Source organism: Octopus sinensis, linkage group LG10 (assembly GCF_006345805.1).
Source record: "Octopus sinensis linkage group LG10, ASM634580v1, whole genome shotgun sequence".
Lineage (NCBI taxonomy): Eukaryota > Metazoa > Mollusca > Cephalopoda > Octopoda > Octopodidae > Octopus > Octopus sinensis.
The window spans coordinates 51,225,731-51,241,753 of NC_043006.1; the positions used below are offsets into that span (position 1 = coordinate 51,225,731).

At 37.6% G+C, this 16,023-nt stretch overlaps 1 protein-coding gene across 2 annotated transcripts in view; it reads left to right on the forward strand.

Moving 5' to 3' along the window:
- Positions 1-16,023, forward strand: part of LOC115216563 (tubulin alpha chain) — an 86,994-nt gene that overhangs the window by 6,715 nt on the left and 64,256 nt on the right. The window contains exons 2-3 of one of the 2 annotated variants that reach the window (XM_029785633.2): positions 2,477-2,699; positions 2,813-4,005. The exons of the other annotated variant lie outside the window; for it this stretch is intronic. Coding sequence (XP_029641493.1) covers positions 2,477-2,699; positions 2,813-3,939 — 1,350 coding nt within the window. The 3' untranslated portion in view covers positions 3,940-4,005. Of the gene's footprint in view, positions 1-2,476; positions 2,700-2,812; positions 4,006-16,023 lie in introns of those variants that run through there. 2 annotated transcript variants of the gene reach the window in all.

Below are 16,023 nucleotides of genomic sequence, written 5' to 3' on the forward strand. Positions count from 1 at the left end.
CTGCTACACATTTGTTCAGACTTCCTGTGGCTTGACTCATGTTTATACGCATTAATGCTCCAAGCATAAAAGTAGTCTTTCTGTTTGTGTTCTTGAGGATTGCTAATAGAATATGTAGGTCAGTGGTGACCGTCGTAGGCATGAAACGGACTGGAAATAACAACAAACGGCTAAATTACGATATGAGTACCATAGTTATCAAGTGTGTGTTGGTATGTCGACGTATGAAGTCTTTGGAGACTAATTTCGAACGTGGCTCTCTTAATCGTTTATATATATATATATATATATAAACTGGCACTTCGTTGCTTACGACAACGAGGGTTCCAGTTGATCTGATCAACGGAACAGCTTTACTCGTGAGATTAGCGTGCAAATGGCTGAGAACTCCAGACACGCGTACTCCTCATACGTCTCAGGGAAATTCGTTTTACCAGCTAAATGGACTGGAGCACCGTTAAATAAAGTGTCAAGGACACAACGCGCTGCGGGAAATCGAACTCTTGAACAAAATACACTATATATATATATATATATAATATATATATATATATATATATATATATATATATAGTGGGCAATTAGTGAATCATCACTTTCGAACGAATAGACTCTATCTACCTACATTACACCCAAAGGTGTGTCTTTTATTTTCCATGATTTCCTATGTGTTCAGCAAATAAGTTCGTATTCAACAGATTTAAGAGGCACACCTTCCTCGATCATCGCTGTTTAAAAAAGCATGGGTGGGGTTCACATGCCTTAGTAATTTGAATATATTCAGTCCATGAATTGACTGAACACTGTTTATGGCATTAGGTATAGTATTGGTAATGGAGTTGTACTTAGAACCCTTTCTAAGAATATGTAGAAACCATGGCTCTCGAACATATTGTGTAGATGTGTGGTAAAGAGTTTGCTTTCCAATTGCATGGTTTCGGGTTCGGTCTCACTACGTGGCACCTTGGGCGCGTGTCGCTACTATAGACCCAGTCTGACCAAAACCTTGTAAGTAGATTTGATATATGGAAGCTTAAAGAAGCCCGTTGTGTGTGCGCGCATGTTTGTCTCTCCCCACCACACTGTTTAACAACCGGTGTTGATAGTTCAGGTCAACGTAATATGATTGTGTGACACAAGAGGCCAATTGAATAAGTACCTTGTACTGGGTGGTTGATTTATTCGACAAAAACCCTCAAGATGGTGCCCCAACATGGCCAGAAGTAAGATATAAAAAAAAAACTAAATACTCTTGTCTGAGGAAATTGGTGGCACTCAAAGTTCGGACTTCACATCCAACGAAGATTAACAATCATTCATCTCGTATATAGTCATTAAATAAAATTAGAATGCTAATCATGTATATGGTTGATTTATTTATTTATATATATATATATATATATATATAAAACTTTTCTCGAACTTTTCAAGCATGCAATACTTGATCTGTGTATGGTAATAAAATGCTGTATTTAAACCTAACATTGAAACTGATGCTTCCAAACTTCAGTGACCTCTCTCTCTTTCTCTCTCTGTCGCTCGTTCGACCACTCTGTTCTTTCAAAAGTAGCGTTATGAGTTTTGGTCATGTTAGATGTAGTGAATGATACGTAGGATGGTAAGGGAGATAACTTCTACACAAATCTAGTAGTTTGGATGTGTGACTAATTTTATCAATGAAACTTTTATTCGTCTCTAAGAATTTTTTTAATTTCTGATTTGATATTTTTGCATCTCATATGAGCAATATTCATTATTCTCTCTAGATATCTCGCTTGCATGTGATAAACTCCGACAGATACTAGACAATAGTATCTTGTCTGTACACATCAATTTTATCTCTCCTGACAGTACATTTACAAGCCATCGAGTGGAGCCTCTATTTGGTCGATTGTTCTGCTAGAAATATCAGCCAAATCTCCCTTAAGCCACACCCTGCTGTCATAAAGAAGCGTAGGATATATTCCTAGATACTCTTAAAATGACACGATGGTCCTGACTGCTCCATTAAGGCTGATCTAGGCCAAGTAACAATACAGCTAATGTATCAGTGAAACTCAATCATTTTTTTTTTTTTTTTTTTTTTTTGTGCCGCGGACAAAAGATCACGCGGATAATAAACCTCAATAGGCATATGTAATATGATTATCAGATCATATTACACATATAGTACAAAAACATCCAGTTGTGGTAGCCAGTAAAAAACAGTAAGATGTAAAAAAAAGTTTATCTGTTCTCTGCAGCTTGGTACCAAATGATCCACTGCTTTGTTTGCAATCTAGTGGTTGGCGACCTCTGACCTAATCCATCAAGTAGCTGAGAATTAATGAAATTGTAGTTCAATCAACACTGCACCCACACAGTGTCGTTGAAAGGATTCAATTTGTTTTTGTAGTCTTATCTAATGAGGCCCCTTTAAAAAAAATTAATCAATTTCTTTTAAATTAATTGAATTCATTTTTTTTCTCTTTTTCAGAGGGAATGTATCAGTATCCACGTTGGACAGGCTGGAGTCCAGATTGGTAATGCCTGCTGGGAACTTTATTGTCTGGAACATGGAATCCAGCCAAGTGGTCAGATGCCATCTGACAAAACAGTTGGCGGTGGAGATGACTCTTTCAACACTTTCTTCAGTGAAACAGGGTCTGGAAAACATGTTCCCAGGGCTGTTTTTGTAGACTTGGAACCCACTGTTGTTGGTGAGTATTTTCATATGTATTTCTGTATCTTATTGTTAAATTTTGGAAATTTTAATTTCATTCAACTTTTGAACAAATAATTCAAATGAGGTTTTTTTTTTTTTTACTTTCAGATGAGATTCGTACCGGTCAGTACAGACAACTTTTCCATCCTGAACAACTCATCACAGGAAAGGAAGATGCAGCCAATAACTACGCCAGAGGTCATTATACTGTTGGAAAAGAACAAATTGATTTGGTTCTTGACAGAATTCGTAAATTGTCTGACCAATGTACTGGCCTTCAAGGTTTCTTGATCTTCCATAGTTTCGGTGGTGGTACTGGTTCTGGATTCACATCTCTTCTTATGGAACGTCTCAGTGTTGACTATGGAAAGAAGTCTAAACTAGAATTCTCCATCTATCCTGCTCCTCAAATAGCAACTGCTGTTGTAGAACCATACAATTCTATCCTGACCACCCATACCACTCTTGAGCACTCTGATTGTGCTTTCATGGTTGATAATGAAGCCATCTATGATATCTGCCGAAGAAATCTTGATATTGAAAGACCCAGCTATACTAACCTGAATCGTTTGATTGCTCAGGTTGTCAGTTCAATCACTGCCTCTTTGAGATTTGATGGTGCTCTTAACGTTGATCTGACTGAGTTCCAGACCAACTTGGTACCTTATCCTAGGATCCATTTCCCATTGGCTACTTATGCACCAATCATTTCTGCTGAGAAAGCCTATCATGAGCAGTTGAATGTAGCTGAGATTACAAACGCATGCTTTGAACCAGCAAACCAGATGGTTAAGTGTGATCCACGTCATGGGAAATACATGGCCTGCTGTATGTTGTACCGTGGTGATGTCGTACCAAAAGATGTCAATGCTGCCATTGCAATTATCAAGACAAAGAGGTCAATCCAGTTTGTTGACTGGTGTCCAACTGGCTTCAAGGTTGGTATCAATTACCAACCACCAACTGTTGTTCCAGGAGGTGATCTTGCTAAGGTTCAACGTGCTGTGTGCATGTTGAGCAACACCACGGCTGTTGCTGAAGCTTGGGCTCGTCTTGATCATAAGTTTGATCTGATGTATGCCAAGCGTGCTTTCGTTCACTGGTATGTGGGAGAAGGTATGGAAGAAGGTGAGTTCTCTGAAGCTCGTGAGGATTTGGCAGCTCTGGAGAAAGACTATGAAGAGGTTGGAGTTGACACATTTGATGCTGAAGATGAAGACGTCGATGAATATTAAATGATTTAAAGACATTTGCAAGAACGATTGCTTGAAAATAAAGTCACCTTTCAGGTTCAAATGAAATTTTGTTTGTTCTTGTTTTAATTGACACAATGCACCATTAATTAAATTAGCAATTCTATTCAACTTTTTACTTGTTTAATATTTGGTCTTTAACCGTGCTAAAGGATGCCTCCCAGTCTGTAGGCATCTATTATAATGCCCATTTTCCTTACAATAAAAGTTGTTTAGAATATCTAAATACAGAAAGTAATATAGATAATAACAGAGAAATGTATTGTACAAAAATTATAAAACATTTACAGAACTTCAGTATATACACTGTTTTAAACTTTTTCCTTCAGAACATATATGAAGAGTTTCTGTGGGCTTGCTACTCTGGAGCAACCTACATGCACGTGACCATGTGAGAAACAGCCTTCTTCTAGATGGAGACCGACGCTTGTTAATGGTCATTGAGTAACTGACTCTCACTGGAAATTGCAATCGTTTTAAACGAAAGGAGACATGTGTTGTATTAACTGTATTCTCGGTATAAATATGATGTCTCTCTTTCTGCATCCAATGAGGATTTTTGCTTCAATAATGTGAAGCTATAGTTCAGTCACAAGCATATCTGTACTATTGTACAATCTTGGCTGATCCAGGTTTCTGAGAAGCATGATGATTGCGCCCTTCACTTCAAAGCTATGTGGCCGCATTCTGGACGCTTCCAGACTTCAGGAATTCAACAGGATAATGAACAGCATTGTCCGCGTCGATAGATTTATAGATGTGGTTACCTTCATCCCCACTCTGTTTCACTAGTTTCTTTTTTTCTCCCTAACCTCCTTTCTGTCTTGTGTATTTTTTCTCTAAAGAGATAGTGGTAGGGGTAGTGAGAAAGACACATACAACCAGTCAGAGATAGTGATAGAGATATAGAGAAGGGCATATAGACTGAGAAAGCAGAGGTCCAGCGCCGCACTTGTTTTTTGTCTGTAACTTCCTTTCTCCTCGCATGTGTTTTCTCGAGAGAAAAAGAAGTAGAGGTAGTGAGAGAGATAGGCATAAAGCGGGACAATAGACAGAAAAGGCATAGGGCCAGCGGCGATTTCAAAAGAATAAATATGACTAAAGTTAGAGAAAGTTGGTGGTGGATTAAGTGATAGGTGGAGGATTTTTCACTTTATAAAAAGCATTATGACGAAATAGATAATAGCTGGTTTGCTAGAAATAGGAACTAATACACCACCAAAATACGTTTTCGGAAAATAAGTACACAGCTATGTGTGGAATGGTCGAATTAATTTAAATGACACGAAGATCCTGAAATATCAATTTTATTTAGTGTTTTCAACAGTCAACATAGAAACAAACTTTGCTTTTTATATTTAGTGTTATCATCGGTTAATGTACAAACGAACTTTGCTTTTTATAAGGATATAGACATTACTGTGAAATAGACAGTTCGTGGGTTGCTAGAAATAGGAGCCTATACGCCACTAACTGCCCCCCCCCCCCCCACAACAACACACACACACATTCCGTTTTCAGAAAATAAGTGCACAGCTATCTGCGGAATGGTGAAATTAATTTAAATGACATTGAAAAACTGGAAATATTATCAAGTTTATTTAGCATTTTCAGCGGTCAACGTACAAAGTTTTTTTTTTTTTAAGGATATTTATTGATATGTACCTCCAAAAGGAATACCTACTGCTGAATTGAATTTAGCTCAATGCTGAACGTTAAGGCTTTCTAACATGATATTGCAAAGAGGCATTTTCCCCCTTAAGTTCATCACATGACACTATTGACATGCTTGTCATTGACTCATCAATGTTCTAATAAGGTGTAATAAACTAATGTACTAAATTGTGAAAGCAGAAATTAACACAACTAATTAGGATGAAAATTAGCTTAGTGGAGATGCAGATTGGCATATCATTGAGAACAATGTACTGGACTTAGCATTTGTTGACACAGAGAACACTACACTATAGTCTGGACGCTAAGAAAACTAGATATAGACGAGTTGCTTGTGAGAGCAATGCAAACCCATTTACAGAGATGCTGTTATCAAAGTGAGCTAGCAACAAATTCACTGAAGAATTTTGTGTATAGGTAGGAGTCTGTCAAGATTTGATTCTCAGCCACCTCATAACAGAAGAGTTTGGTTAGCCGTCCATAGTAACGAACTAGTTCTCAAAACTAATTCTGCTGAAAGAAAGAAATTCCAAATATGAGAGCAAAACTAGAATCAAGGAATCTTCACTTGGACATTGTAAAGACAAGTCTTAGCAGAGAAAAAAGACGGGACTCAACTGCCACCTGTAAAAGTGGTACGAGGTCGGCATGCTCCACTGGATATGTAATGTTAGTGGACATGATTTATAGACACACATGAACAGAGTAAAATGGGTATAAGACGAATAAGATGTTTGCAAAAGACAAGACTGAGCTGCAGCAGATGTCGAAAATGACACTTGGATGAAGCGTTAGACAATCTAAATGGAAAACGAAGATTAAGGACACGATGATCTCCGGAGGCTGAATTTGACAATAGTTTTCTCAAATGGTGAGATAATGTTCCGGGGAAGATCTGTCTCTTATTGAAGCATGGAAAAACAGGCAAAAACGATTGAATTACTAGTATATTAATAGTTTCGTTTCATTGCTTTAATGTTCTTTAGCACATATCTATGGAGATTCTTTTAGCCAGCATGTTTTCTGTCCAAGAGTTGAATTGTTTTACAATCGTAATGCTGGCTAATACTTATAGGTATATTCTATGGTACCTTATAGCAATGTGACAAAACCCCATTAACATATCTGTAATTTAATGATCCCGCTGCTTACAAAATTGTTAAAATATGCAAATTGGTTTATCGAGTTTACTTTAACCCTAATATTAGTGGTTTTATAGGCAGTGTGTTCGTGGATAGGTGAGGAAAGTACAGTTACTGGTCCTAAATGCAACAAGAATCGAAACACGTGTACAGCTTTTCTTTTTCTGTCCGCAGACGATTGATTAGACGTATTATCTAAAACCGTTGCAACACAAAATAAATTCTATAATACACTATAGTAACGAAAAGATATATAAATCGATGAACCTTCGTTGAAGTCAGTCTGATGCTATATCAGAAGAAACTTGTCAAGTTGGAACCACGTGGTTTAAATAAAACTACTTAACCTGATAAGCACGACGCAACCTCTTTCACACATTATGCAGTTATAACAAGATGCCCCGATCTCTTACGTTATACGATTAATAGACGATCAAAACATTGTGCTGACATCTCATTAATCCTTGATACCATAGAATATTGTGCATTCTACGAGGTCTAGTGGTAAAGTGCAGATTTGATGAAAACGGCACGAAGGAATGTGAAGTCTTGTAAAACATACTTAAAATCTCCATAAGAGAAAAATGTCACTTAAATTATTTAGGATTTATAAATTTCAAAAATGAACACGTCAAATCTTTACACTTCTGCAAATTGTTTGCAATATAAATTTTATTCTCACTTCACATTTAAACAACTTTCCAGGGCAAAAAGTGTAAGAGTTTTTCCTTAGCAAAAAAAAGTAAAAGTTTTATTTATCTAATAAAAAGAGCGAACGGGATCTAATATCTCGCAATAATGGTTCAAAACCACCATGAGGGAAATTTTTTTTGTATTAGAAATTCTATGTTCATTTCAACTTTTAAAGCTTTTCTTTCTGCTTGTTTCAATCATGTTTAATCTGTTGTAATTTTACTTGATTTAATGAGGTACACGCTGTTGAAATCGTTCTGGTCTGAAATCACTTAAACACAAAATTTTGGGCCCTCCTTCAATCGTAGCGGCGAATGAAATAAATTTTCATGTTCTAAGGATTATCTAAATTACACAGCCGTAATTGAATTTTCATCTGTTTTCAATTCTTGTTCCATTAGTTTCGGATTACATCTCAACGCTTCTAAAGATATTTTTCTTTTGGTATCACTTAAACCAGTAGATCATTTTCTAGCATATATTTTGTAGCCATTGATACAGCAATGGGGTCTGTCGCCTAAAGTATCATGGCAATCAACTGGTCTTATTTTATTAGTTCTTCCCACAAAAGTATGAACCAATGAAAATCTTCTTCTTGGTGGCTCGACCGGCTGGAAATAGCAGTAACATCTCCCTCAAACTACATTGTCTTGCTTTGCCTAGAATAATATGATCTTGAATAATAATTCTATGCCTAGAATATGACACAAACATGTAAAATCAAAGACTAAACAATATATAGGCGCCGGCATGGCTGTGTGGTAAGAAGTTTGCTTCCCAGCCACATGGTTCAGGGTTCAATTCCACTGTATGGCATCCTGGGCATGTGTTTTCTACTATAGCCATGTGAGTGGATTTGGTAGACGGAAATTAAAAGAAGGCCGTCATGTGTGTGTGTCCCATCACCCCCGCTTGACAACCGTTGTTGATATGATTAGGTCCCCGTAACTTAACGGTTCGGCAAAAGTGACCGCTAGAATAGGTACCAGGCTTTACAAAAATAATAATAATAAGTACCTATTTCTTTACAACCCACAAGGGGCTAAACACAGAGGGGGCACAAGCAAGGACAGACAAACGGATTAAGTCGATTACATCGACCCCAGTACGTAACTGGTACTTAATTAATCGACCCCGAAAGGATGAAAGGCAAAGTCGACCTCGGCGGAATTTGAACTCAGAACGTAACGGCAGACGAAATACGGCTACCGGAGTCGATTAGTTCGACTAAAATTCCTCAAGGTGGTGCCCGAGAACGGCTGCAGTCTAATAATGTAAAAAGCAGCAGACATTAAATATTGCGTAACTAAACTGAAGGACACGTGACTTCGATGCGATTTATATATTCGGTCATCGTAGACTAGTTGACAGAGTAATTGTGTAGTTCAGTTTCACTTCATTTTGATATTTGTTAACAGCTCTAACTCGGAAATCTATGCTTTTAAAACCTGTTCTACAATGTCTGAATATTTCTTTTGTGTTAATAATATTCAGCAAATGTCAATCGATAGTCCTGCAAATTTTGATTTTTCAATGAAGTAACACCGGATATGTCGGTTAGTTGGTCTTATTCTGCTCCAATGAAATTAGCATTATCATGAAAACCCACAAATAATGGGGTAACTGCGCATTGAAAATTACTGGCAAGAAGACAAAATAAATAAATAAAAGACCAAAGTATAATCAGTTTTATAGGTAAGTTCAATGCTCACTATTGTACCTTTGCATGATCAACTGCGCCTGCATTGTAAAATCACGGAAACACGCTGAAGTCTCACTTCTGAGTGTCACTTTAAGACACCGTTTTCTGGAGACGGCCTCGATCTCGCATGTCGAAACAAATTTTCTAGTATTCCCTACACTGATTCGTTATGGTGGTATAGCAAGACCTAGGATTTGAACCCCTGTCTTTATGTTATCTGGTTAGTACAACGAATGAAATATGCAATTATCACACGCATGTTCTTTTTATTGACCAATCGGTTTGTAGGAGATCATGGCACAAAGTCATCACATTATGAGAAAAGAATAGAGCAGGGAGCTGGCAGAATTGTTAGCAAGCCGGGCAAAATGCTGAGCGGCATTTCGTCTGTCTGCACGTTCTGAGTTCAAATCCGCCGAGGTTGATTTTGCTTTTCATCCTTTCAGAGTCGATAGAATATGTACCAGTTGAGTACTGACGTCGATGTAAACGACTTAGTCTCTTCCCCGAAATTTATGGCCTTGTGCCAAACTTTGAAACCGAGATGAGAATATCATTTCAGATGTCCTTGAGATTCTTACCCTTTTCTCTGAGTAAGCAGTTTGGCGTTAAAAACATTCGCAGAAGTAGAGAGCAACCAAGGAACGCACATCTCAACTCTCGCCATTAGAAAACCAGACCAGGGCAGAGGCTTAGCAAGATTCGGCAGATTCACATCTGCTGGCTTCTCGCCCCAAGAAAACCAATGGCTAACTAAACACAGTTAAAGACACATAATAGCACTCTTGTTCAAAGCAAACCAGAAGTGTGATTAGATTCGGATAAACTCGCATCTCATTTTTCTTTTAAGACCAGTTCGTTCCTATCTCTAGAATAAGCCACTAATGACTAGAATTTAGATACTATGAAAGTGTCCTACGTTTCTACCGGCTACTTTTCTTCGTGACGATGGTGACTCGACTCAGACAAGCTATCTTACCAGGATACCATTCCATATCATCGCGACAGTGGTTTAGTTGAGTAATATATATCAACGAGATATCCTAGTTGGGCACATCAAATAACCTGTTAAATATCGAGCGCATACAGGTTTTTGCTCTCTTGGTTCTTAAATGCATTGCCCTGTAGGACAACCTACGCATTTTGGTATGAAACAAAAGTGGGAGAAATTGAGTTTCCATCGCATTACAAAGCTGTAGCAAAGCAGAAATGTGAACATCTTGATTTGATAAAATTAATCATTTCCACAGTTTAAATACAGTGTGATAAATATCGGAAGTCCGTTATATAAAAGCCCTGCGATCAAATCGCGAGTTGAAATGAAAGCCAGCTTCTTCTTACAATGCATACACAATGAAACCTATCGTTGGATGTAGCAACACAAAATTCTCACCGAAGCTTCTCAGTTTGTACAGTTGAAAATATCCATAGCTGTACTTTCGAATCCAAGGCAATATAAAAATAGTAACGTGATCCTATTCTTAATAATATATATTGACAATAGAATACATGCAGCGGCAATACACATAAGTTTGGAATGACAACAAGATTTCTTTTTAAGATATATACATTATTTATTTTACATATTTTACAATCATGTTTGATGTTTGTAAGTGTTCGCATGTTTTTGTGTCTGTGTGTTCGTTAGGCGTAAAAAGGTACTGACCAGTGAATTGACGATGGGATTTGATTCACAGTTAATGTTGTTGGTATCGGCTTGGCAACAGGTAATAACAGATGGCTTAAGGTAGTTCTTAGAAGAAACTAGAACCAAGAACAGATAATTGATTTACCGCTTATGAGGTACACTATAAGAGTCCCATATCAAGATATTGCATGTCGCAGTTGAGATTAATTGATCATCACTCGTTGTGTTATCTTTCTCTTGATATGAATATACTTCCAGACATGTTACTGTAGCCGTTTTCTTCGTGGCGAGAATTTCACCTAACCGCTATAGTTGAATCTGTAGTTGTCTCATGTACAATTTAAATCTTCGATGTTTGTCGATTGGTTCTTGCTGCTTCTTCATCATATGTTCTGCTTGGTTATGTTTCTCTAGTTATAGATATCTTGTAACCGTTTTCTTCATGGTGATATTTCACACTAACAGTATGTTAGGTATCTGTAACATCTTGTATTAATGGTGGTCGCCTGCCTCGAAACTGGAACTTGGTCGAGTATTCTCTGTGTGGTCAGAGACTTAGCTCTTAAAAGAACTAAAAGCCTAAGACGAGCTCTGTGTGGTCAGAGGTTCGCCCTGAGAAGGACTGGAAACCTAAGTATTTCTTTATTACCCACAAAGGGGCCACGAAGAGGGGGACATTACAAGACGGGACATGGGGTACATAAAGTAAAAATAAAATATGAAGTAAAGATGAATTATATGTAATGAGATGGAACGGCTTACGAACCCCCAACTCGCAGTTCCGTTTAAAATACAATTGTACATTTCACAATTACATATATTCCAGTTCAAAATACAATTTTACAGTTACATATATTCCAGTTCAAAGTACAATAATTTTACAGTTACATATATTCCAGTTCAAAGTACAATAATTTTACAATTTACATTTTAACATTACATATATTCCTGTTCAAAATACAACTTTACATCTTACAATTTTACAATTAACAATTTTACTTTTTAACCTTACATATATTCTAATTCTTTTATATTGGACGTTCGTCCGTCATATATTCTAATAGGTCCATTTGGTCTATTACATTTGGTAAATTGTCATACCGTACATAATGCGTTATATGAATAGCATTAAATATCTTTTTTAATTTTGTGTATGTTTCTTTTTCTATAATTGCGCCTTTTACATCGTCACCATACAGTTTTGGGTTCACCTTCACCCTGACCAACCCTTTCCTACCTGCAAGTCTCTTTTCCACTTCTGTATTCTTGATATACATCACAACTGCTTTCAGGTTTTTTCCTGTAGGCCTTCTTCCATATTTACACGATTCCAACTGCTCGTTCACTCTTGTCTCCCATTCTTGTTCAAACTCTGTCCTTGGCCGCTCTCTCGCCTTCTCTTTTACTTCCTGTTCTTTGCATGTTCTCTCTTCTTTTTCTTCTGTTATCTTGCTTTTGATTTTTTTCTTTTTTAGATCTTTCGGTGGTGATTCCACCCTTGTTCTCTTCCTATCTTCTGTTCTTTCCTCTTCTGCACTTGCTCGTTCTTCTCCCGTATCCTCATTTAGCTGCTCCTCCATTCGTGCTCTCCGCTCTTTCGCTTCCTCCTGCACTTCTCCTCCTCCACACACGCATTTTACACTCCTCTATTACAGCCTCCGGGTGCTTTTGTTTTTTTCCCGCGGGCACACATCCTTCATGTGGCCCCTCGATTTACAATTATAGCAGATTGGAGGTCTTCCCTCTACCACAACTCTAAGCCGTGTCTCATCAGGGTAGACCAACTCCTCCGGGATGTTGTACAGGTCTCGCACGGTTATGTGTGCCAGAACCTGCACCGTATATCCCCACCACTTAACCTCTGCTGACTTCTCCACCTTCAACACCTCCACACTATCCTTGCAGTTGAAAAGTACTGCCGCCAGCAACCTCTCCATATTAAATTCGGGCGAAATTCTATTGATTCTCATCCTCACTGCCCTCCTTCCGCAGTAACTTGGTAGTAAAGTCCACGACGAATATTCTTCTGAGAAACCTTATTTATAGGCTTTACATGGCTCCCAATGAACTTCCGAAATGGAAAGCTGTGATTGGCTGCTTGGAACTATGGCGCGAAAATAAGTCGAGACATTTTGCGCCAAGTTATAACCAGCGGTGCGAGCGTAGTAGAGACCAACGTGTCAGCCAATCGAATTAGTGTTTACATCAATGTTGAACTAGCCAAAGCTGTTTGTAATATCGACCGAGGTCATTCTATATACTCTTCTCAAACAGTGAAGATAGCACTGAGAGACGATATTGCTACAGCAACAAAGGAACTGTGAACATACTTTTGTAAACATCTTTATGGTGAATGAATGCTGTAAGTTGTACCTTTCTAGTGTCGTCTGTACTCTTATCTAGCTAATGTGAAGGTATGATGATTTATTGCATGACATGTTAGATATGTTACAGACCGTTTTATTGTACAACGAAGCTTTCATTTTCTTTTTCAAGGATTTTTGATTTACACTTCTGCAATTTTTTTGCACTATAAATTTTATTCTCACTTCACATTTAAACAACTTTCCAAGGCAAATGCGTAAGAGTCTTTCCTTAGCAATATAAGTAAAAGTTTTATTTATCTAATAAAGAGAGTGAACGGGATCTAATATCTCGAAATAATGGTTCAAAACCATCAAGAGGGGAAATTTTTTTCTACTAGAAATTCTATGTTCATTTCAACTTTTAATGTTTCTCCAAATTTTTGCACTATAATATTTATTTTCATTTTACATTTAAAACAAACTTCACCTCGGAACAAAACTTACAAGAAGGAAATGCAATGATACAGGCAAAAACGAAACCAAGATAATCCCCCGACAACAGAGAGAGAGAGAGGTTCTGCGAAACATGAACGATGAACAGCAGGTAGAATACCGGCAAAAAAAGTCGAGAAAGTAATCGAGTACGAGAAGAAAACATGTCGAAAGAACAGTTGCTTAATTTGATAAATGTTGGGAGCAGAGCATGTCCTCGGCGATTTGGTGTTCCTATGACACAACATCAATCAGAACGAACAATTTGCAGTTCAACAATACATCGAAGAAATGGCTAGATCCTGTCTTTACTGTGACACTTTTCAAATCAGAAATGAATCTCAAATCCTCCCAAAGGTGGTTTCAGTATCATTTACAAATCAGGTAAGTTTGTTTCATTGATATTTCCTCGGCACATACGTCAAAGATGAAGGGTTTGTAAGAAACACATTATCCAAGATACTAGTTGAGCAGTAAACTATGACATTACAAATTACCTAAATCATAATTTTTTCAATAGCACCTATCCATTGTCTAGATCTAAAGATCATAAAAGATCTTTAACAGTTTGTACAGGTCAATAAGGTCAACGTAATTTTTTATTCGGAATGACTGCCCACCTAGTGGAACGATGGACAACGTTTCGTTTGTACGCTTCGTTTTTGTCTTGGTTCCGTAGATTGGATCTCTTGCCTAAACCAACCACTTCACATAGTGTACCGTGTGCATTTTATTTTGGCATCATCACTAGATAGAAAGAGAGAGGAGTGGGGGAGAGAAAGGGATTGCTTTGTCCCCAGCAGGACAAAAGAATTTTCTCTTTTTGCTTCCGTTGTTTCGAGGTAAACTGGACCGAGAGGGTGAGAGTAGGAAAGAGACTAACGAAAAGGGCAGTAGATAGCAATTTAAAAGGAATATAATGAGCGAATACAAAAGATCCCAGTTAGTTAACTTATACATCTCAGCTTCCACCACCATTTTAACGACTGTTTTGTTGCGTTTGTATCAGTAGATGAGTCTTCGCTTGGATTTTGTTGCCAGTCCTGATGGTTTTTGCCATTTCCTTCGTGAAGTTCAACTTCCTGAGATCAATCTTTAACACTTTAGTTCTCTATTGCAAGTTTTTGCTTCTGTATTTGGAATTTCTGCTCTAAGTCTATAAATTCAGCTATAACAACTAGGTCGTCGATATATATAGGACTTCCCAGAGATGGGTTTAAAACTCCTGTGTAGCCAATACTGTAATAAACAGAAGTTGCGAACTGAGCTCTAATGGATCCTTCACTGCACACTAAATTCCTCACCGCACATCCTTACATAGCTTGTACGGCTCTCACAAGTGATTCCTCTATGCTTAGTCACCTTAGCAACCACTAGATTTCATTGCACAAAATTCTGTCAAAGGACCATCACCAGATAGATGAATTATAGACACAGCAGTAATTTCCTAGACATCTATTTTCTTGGCAGTTATGTTGCTAGGAAGATGGTATCAGTAGTACTTCGTGGAACAAATCTGAACCGCGTCTAGAGCAAGTCCTTTTAATTACCCTTTCCGTAACTTTCATAACTAAGTCTAACAATTTCATTTTTCCTTAGTTACCTCTCTAGTGCATCTCTTTTACCAGTTGCCTGTGACACTACTAAAGCAGTCATTGATAGATTGCCTAATATGCCAATTATTTTGCGCAGATGGCCCTTCATACCCTCAATTGTATTTGCAACCATACCACAGTCAACGTTATTAGTTTGTTTTGTATAGGATGCGTTGTCTACAGTCAGCAAACTCACATAATCGCTCATGAGCACTGTAGTGCTAATGTGTGGGCACCATAAGTTCTCGGAGGACTCTGGTCCAAAAGGTCCTGTCATCCTGCTACAATCTCACTTTTATATGTGCACTAAATACATAAGCAAGCTTTATTTGTTTTACTGGAATGACATAATTATTAATTATCTGCTTTCAGATTGGCACCAGGCCAACCCTGATCAGAGGTATTTCAGCAATGAACATTCCGCTCTTTATGTATTATCAGAAACTGTGTTGTTATGTTGCCCAGTGTATCTTTGGTGTTTAGCTGTCAATCAATTAGGCAGTAAGGAACTACAGACATTGAATAAAAACATTCAAGTCATGACTATCCAATCCTCTCAAACATCATTCATCAATGACTATATCATGCAATATTTTTTTAGACTGTGGGGTTGTAAGGCTTTATTTGAAGATTTAACTATTATTTCCAACTGGGTCAAACGATCACAAAAGAATTGGTGAGTGATGGAGAAATGCTCATCACTTATTGTTTTTCAAAAGTTTGGAGTTAAAAGTCCATCTGGAGTCACAACTTCCTTTAATAAAATCCGTGCAAGTACTGAGATCAATAAAAATTGATTATAGGCAGTGGATGT